This window comes from Diadema antillarum, unplaced genomic scaffold, assembly GCF_040938485.1.
Source record: "Diadema antillarum isolate AM-2024a unplaced genomic scaffold, OU_Dant_1.0 scf00000025, whole genome shotgun sequence".
Taxonomy (NCBI): Eukaryota; Metazoa; Echinodermata; class Echinoidea; order Diadematoida; family Diadematidae; genus Diadema; species Diadema antillarum.
The window spans coordinates 36,369-43,110 of NW_027270914.1; the positions used below are offsets into that span (position 1 = coordinate 36,369).

General features: G+C 37.3%; 1 protein-coding gene across 1 annotated transcript in view; it reads right to left on the reverse strand.

Moving 5' to 3' along the window:
* LOC139733820 (CCR4-NOT transcription complex subunit 4-like) overlaps window positions 1-6,456 on the reverse strand; it is a 39,853-nt gene extending 33,397 nt beyond the window's left edge. The window contains exons 1-5 of the mRNA XM_071644629.1: window positions 6,430-6,456; window positions 5,152-5,220; window positions 3,637-3,749; window positions 2,870-2,959; window positions 638-698 (exon numbers count right to left, since the gene is read on the reverse strand). Coding sequence (XP_071500730.1) covers window positions 638-698; window positions 2,870-2,959; window positions 3,637-3,749; window positions 5,152-5,220; window positions 6,430-6,456 — 360 coding nt within the window. The remainder of the gene's footprint in view (window positions 1-637; window positions 699-2,869; window positions 2,960-3,636; window positions 3,750-5,151; window positions 5,221-6,429) is intronic.
* Between the last annotated feature and the right edge of the window lie 286 nt (window positions 6,457-6,742).

A 6,742-nucleotide genomic window follows, 5' to 3' on the forward strand; every position in this document is an offset into this window, starting at 1 on the left:
AAAAATAGAATTAACAGTATATCAAAAGAGTCTGGCAAAATCGGTTTTTGGCTCAAGAGTTTTCAAGCTTGCAATTTGTCAATAGCTGGTCTTGTGACCTTTGTGCAGCCATGTCGTTTCCGAAGAGAGCGCATTCGCAGTGTCGGTTATTAACTAAGCTCTGCTTAGCTTACTTTGATCATGATGTCAGAGCGTAGACGCTAACCCTCTATTAAACACATAATATAATGAGTAACAACATGGCACCCACTGTCAGCAGTTTCCCAGACTATCTTTATATACTGTATGGCACCGACACAAATCAGTGCCGTATATAAAGAGAGTCTGGCCAACTCGCATAAGTGGACGCCATGTCGTTGCCCAGCATAGCACGTGTGTACGCTCAGACGTTATAGTGAAAACCTACCAAATATGGCTTAGCGAACAATGGGCACTGTGTATGAGCGCACTTTGGTTAAGACACGGCTCCACAAAGATCACAGCACCACTTTTGACCAATCACAGGCTTTAAAACTCATAGGCTGAAAACCAGGGTTGTCCAGACTCCATTTATATATGGCACTGACACAAATACGCACAGAGCGCCCTCACAAGTCCAATGATTTATAATCTCCCAATGTCCTCAAATACTACCCACCTCTGTGTCAGCCAGTCGTTGTGAGAGACCAACCACAAAGACCAGGTTCTTCTGCACCACCCTGTCACACAACACACAAAGCAAGTCAACCAAACTTAATAATGATTATAACAATGATGATGATGATAATAATAATAATAATAACAATAATAATAACAATAATAATATTAATAGTAGTAGCAGTAATAATAATAATAATAATAATAATAATAACAATCATAATCATAATAATGATAATGATAATAATAAAGATAATGAAAATAATAATAACTAGAAAAGCACTCTGAGAGCGCAGACCTCCGCCAAGCTCATTTCCACCACTGATCTTGTTCTTCCATAGAGATAACAGTGATTTCTACCCATACATACTGTACTTTATAGCATTGTGTGCTGAAAGTCGCCCGATTTCCCCAATATAGAAGTCTTTGTTACGTCATAAACCCTCAGCTGCACGGCGCGCCTTGCTCTAGCAGAAACTAGAGCACGCACTATAGTGCGCGCATGCAAACCTCAAATACATGTACGAGCAGCCTGAACTCCCAAGTTCAATGACCCTACCTGCCAAAATATCAAAAATCTGTCATAAATTCCCCCAAAATTCTGGGATCAATTCCAAAAGTTAATGGTTTGTTACTTATGTCATTCTAAACCTTTCCTGCAAGTTTCATCCCAATCCGTTAACTACTTTTTTAGTTATTTTGCACACGGACAAACGAACGAACTAACTAACTAACAGACAAACCAACGGTAACGAAAATACAAATATGTATAACCTCCCCCCTTGGCGGAGGTAATAATAATAATAATAATCATGATAATGATAATAATGATAACAATAACAATAACAATGATGACGATAATAACAAAAATAACAATCATAATAATAATCATCATAATAATAATAATAGTAAATATTTGTGTACAGCACAAACAACATTCAAGTCTCTAGGCACTTTACAGAAATGAGAAAAGACAGATACATGTATAAGAACACACAAAAACATAGAAGTATAATTACCTGAAAAACACATCATTAGTTTACATAACAATGGAAACTACTTGACAAACAAATGAAATTCCAATGAACACTTGAACTGATCTAGTGATGAACATTCTTTGATATCATCAGGGAGCCGATTCCGAAGATAAGGCATTGAATGTTGAAAAGATCATTAACCATTAATTACTACATTATACGGTGTTACTAATTGTTTAGAACACAATCTACAGTCAGTCAAGAGGGGGCAAAGTTGTCAGAAACTCCTACATGGAATTGTGACAGAATTCTTTGTTCTCTATTAGATCTACAAGTGACTTCTGATAGAATTCCCAGTTCTCCATCGGATTAAAACAATTAAAAGTCACTTGTCACACAATTCAGAATTCTTCATCAAATTGATTGATACATATGTCAAATTTTGAGATCCATTCACCCTACATGGTATGCAGAGACAATAGCAATTCTTGTAGCAGTATTCAGAGGCCTTTGATAGTTGTGACACCACCTCCATGGTTGTGATAAAACTGATGAGGAAACCACTAAGGTCTAGACAGACTGCTTACAGTCTAGACAGGGTCTGTTCTTATTAACCCCTGTCTAGATCTCAGGGTGTGTTCTGACTACTTACAGTTTTGACAGAGTGAGTTCTTACTATTGGCAGTCTAGAAAGGGTGTGTTATTACTACTCAAGTCTAAACGGGAAATGATTTTTCTACTCAATCTAAATATGTAAGGCATGTTCTCACTGCTCAGTCTAGACAGGGTGAGTTCTCACTACTCAGTCTAAACAGGGCATGATCTTACAACTCAGTCTAGATAAGGTATGTTCTCACGACTAAGGCTAGATGGGGCGTGTTCTCACTACTCAGTTAAGATAGGGTGCGTTCTCACTACTCAGTCTAGATAGGGTGTGGTCTCACTACTCGGTCTAGATAAGGTGTGTTCTAACTGCTCAGTCTAAATAGGGTGTGTTCTCACTACTCAGTCTAGATAAGGTGTGTTCTAACTGCTCAGTCTAAATAGGGTGTGTTCTCACTACTCAGTCCAGATAAAGTGTGTTCTAACTGCTCAGTCTAAATAGGGTGTGTTCTCACTACTCAGTCTAGATAAGGTGTGTTCTAACTGCTCAGTCTAAATAGGGTGTGTTCTCACTACTCAGTCCAGATAAAGTGTGTTCTAACTGCTCAGTCTAAATAGAGTGTGTTCTTACCGCCCACAGTAACGGAACTCACCTTACACTTGCCAAGTGTTTCCTGTTTTCTGTGATCTTCTGTTTGCGCTGGATGTCTTTCTGCCTCTTTTCATTCTTTATCCGATGCAACCTTGATAGGACAGGGGAAAAGAAATGCATTGCTCTTTCTTGACCCTTTTCTTCCATCCAGTACAATATTTATTAAATAAACAAACTCTGAAATAAAATACATGAACATCTTATGAACCTTTGCGGTGTTCATATCACAGATCTAATGTGGAGTCCACTGTTAAATGATCATAATAGATGGTACAATCTCATAAATACATAATGTCATAGCATCTACCTTGTGAATTTACCAAGGCACTGCTATTTGATACTCTCTGACAAATGTCCTCCAACTGGGATGCTAACCTTGTAAAATACATTGCAAAATATTATTGGCGGAAAAACAAAAGTATATTTTCCTTTCATGCAATTCACATGTGTGCTAATACTTTTTCTTTTCTTCCTTTTTTTTTTTTTTTTTTTGGGAGGGGGGGGGGCAAAAAATAGGAAAACAAACAAACAGTACAAAATACAGCATTAAGTGTTAGTGTTACAATGGACTCTCTGTACAACAAATGTGAAAAGGCATACAAAGTATGGGACTGCAGTAAAAGCTACTGCAATGGACTCACTACACAACAAACATGAAAAGGCATGTATGGGACTGCAGTAAAAGCTCTTACAATGGACTCACTGTTCAACATACATGAAAAAGTATGTATGGGACTACAGTATAAAGAGCTATCAGAATGGACTCACTGTTCCTCTGAGAGAGGCTTGAAGTCTGCAGGGCATTCTGGGTAAGCCTTCCTGCATGCTGGACACAAACCGTTCTCATCTGTTCTGATTCTATGCCAGCAAAACCGACATATCTGCATGAGGATAGAAAGGAAAGTGGATTTTTAGACAGAGCTATGAATTCACAATAGTTCAAATTTAGCTCGTGGATTTTGACTAGATATCATCTGTGTGAATGTGTTCACACATCGCGAGTGCAGCAAGACATACAATAATAAATTCCACACTGAAACACTCAGGTGAAGGGTATGCCAATTTTGCACCTGTAATATTCAATGGACTATAAAACTTAAACCATGAATACGGTTTAAACTATGTAAACCATGAATTTGGGCTTTGATGTTTCCACGCTCATTCAAAGGACTCAATTTGTAAGCACCTGATTTAACTGCCTACAGTTATGGGTTATTGAGAAAAATAGTGATATCTCCTGATACTTTAAGCTTTATTGCAAGAATTTTATATGGTAGGATGTTTTGTGATACAACTGACCTACTCATAAGCATCAAATGTGATATCTTGAAAAATTTTAAATCACTTCTCCCAAAGAAAAACAGGACCTTTAATCAAATGCTAAGTCATAAGATTACACTGGACTGCGTTAACGCTTTTAGTGCCAGAGACTTTGGACAAAGCTACATGTACTGTTTTCAGGTGTTAATCAGCATTAAAAGCACAGAGTAAAAGAAACAAACATTTCCTATGTCAGTTAGAAATCCATAGGATTACACAAACACAGGACTTGACACTTCTAGATAATTCAATGGTAAGTCTCCCAAAGAGATTACACTGGAGTATCCACACTACATACTGCAGAAAGTACACCCAGGGGGAAATACAGAATAATACACTTCAGAGTACACACTGACAACTTGACAGTCTCATCAATGAATTCAGAAAATGAATGCAGAAAATAAGGAATATTAACGCAGATATTTTATCAAGATATAATGTAATTTTTGTGGTTTAAACCTAGCATCATTTAAAAGAATGGACTGCAAGATGTCCTACTGATATCTATTCTCTTACATTCACAGTGTAGACGACTATTATACAATAAAGCTTGTTTGGTTCAATAGCTGCCACCTCTCACAGAAATACTGTAAGGGACAAAGACACATTAAATTTGCTCTACAAATGCAGAATGCTAACCCTGTAAACAGAATCCCAGCATATCTATCTTTTCTGAAACAGTTTGTTTAATGATACAACTTTAATAGAAGAAAACAGTATTTTCTAACAACGTTGCAGTATTTTTTTTTTTTTGTAAGAAAAAAGAAAAAACAAAAATGAAATATGGCACAAAAAAGCAAGAGCTGGCATGTCTGCAAATGATTAATCTGGGCCCCGTTGCAAGAAAGTTGCAATCAATTGCAAATAATTGCTAATTTTGAAACAACCATTCTGATTGGCTCAGGGTCTGCCCTATTAAGAAGTCATGCATGCAACAATGATTTTGATTGGCCAGTCACAAACCTGATAGCCGCATGTGCATGGAAAGAAATTGATGTCATCCATTTCCAGTGGCTCCATACACAGTGGGCACTGGAGGGAGAAATGGGGAAGAAACAACCAAAAATATAAATAAAGAACTTACAGCTTTCTGCAATTCCAATACCTCTAAGAAACATAATTATGAAGAGTTTGTTCGCAAAAACCGGTAAGTCCATTTTTGAAGATTTTGAATTATGGTCTCTGTCATAAAGTACAAAATAATACCTTTTAAATTATATATTGGTCACTACATATGAAGGTACATTTTTGAAGTTATGGTCAAGAGAAGCAAAAATTTTCTTATTATTCTCTTCATTTTTCTTGACCTTTAATCGCAAATATCTCCATTTGGCAAATATGGACTTATCAGTTTTTGAGAACAAACTCTTCATATTATGAATGTACAGTACTAAGAGGGCTAAGAGTCAATGTCTCGCCACCAGAGCAATTTCTGCCTAGTGCACAAGTTTTGAAACAAACTGTTTCTGTCAAATCGGCCAGGGGAGGATTCGACCCATTAGTACTACATAATATGGTGGAAGCTAAAATGTAACATTGGCTCCTCAATACACATAACAAAGATTCAAAATAGACGTTTATGTTTTTGTTTACACTAGCCCACTACATTTCTTCTTTGGACCACCAAAATTTCAGATTAACAGATTTTAAAGGTAGTGTATAGTTTTGATTGAGACCTACATTAGTATATGGCATATACAGAATACTTTGAATTCCTCTGGGAAAAATATACTCTGTGTTCACAAATGATTTCTTGGTATCTCACAAAAAGTTAAAAGGCCAATCTTCATCTTCACCAATACTACACTATACTATCCCTTTAAAGGGGAAGGCTAGTAACTGAACAGTGGGAATCAGTGGGAATGCTGGAGGATGATTGTTCCAATCCTTGTAGGATTCATTTAAGAGTTCATTATGTTGTGTGAAAATTATTTGCTTCAGAATGGTCTCATATTCAAGTAATGTGCAGTTTAATGTGTCCAGGTTAGCGTGCCTGGTCAGTGACGGGGCATTAATCTGCACATTACTTGAAAAGAAGACCGTTCTGAAGCAAATAATTTTCACACAACAGTAGATATATAATGTACTCTTAAATGAATCCCACAAGGATTGGAACAATCATTCCTCATCATTCCTACTGATTCACACTGATCGATTACTAGCTATCCCTTTAATGGCCCAAATGTGCCACCGGAGAAAAGAAGCCCTGGAGATACTTGTTGTCATGCCGACCATACTCACTTCCGCTTGATCGTCAATGTTCAGCATGATGAGTGTGGCTTGGCTGGTCACCCAGAGGGACAGTAGCACGGGTAAAGAGAAGAAAGATGGTGATCGGGAAAACTGACCGCTGAGCACTCTCTAGACGCAGGATAAATTCCTGTCAAAACTGGAAACAGAACACAACGTGTATCAGAAAGAGCAGAGCAATTGTTAGGATGGAGAAAGGTGAATTAAATGTCATCTTACTGAGACGACTGATTCATAGACTACAAGTATTCTTGAGCAAATCTCACACTGAGTATGACTCTAGACTAGGTTTACTTCACTCATT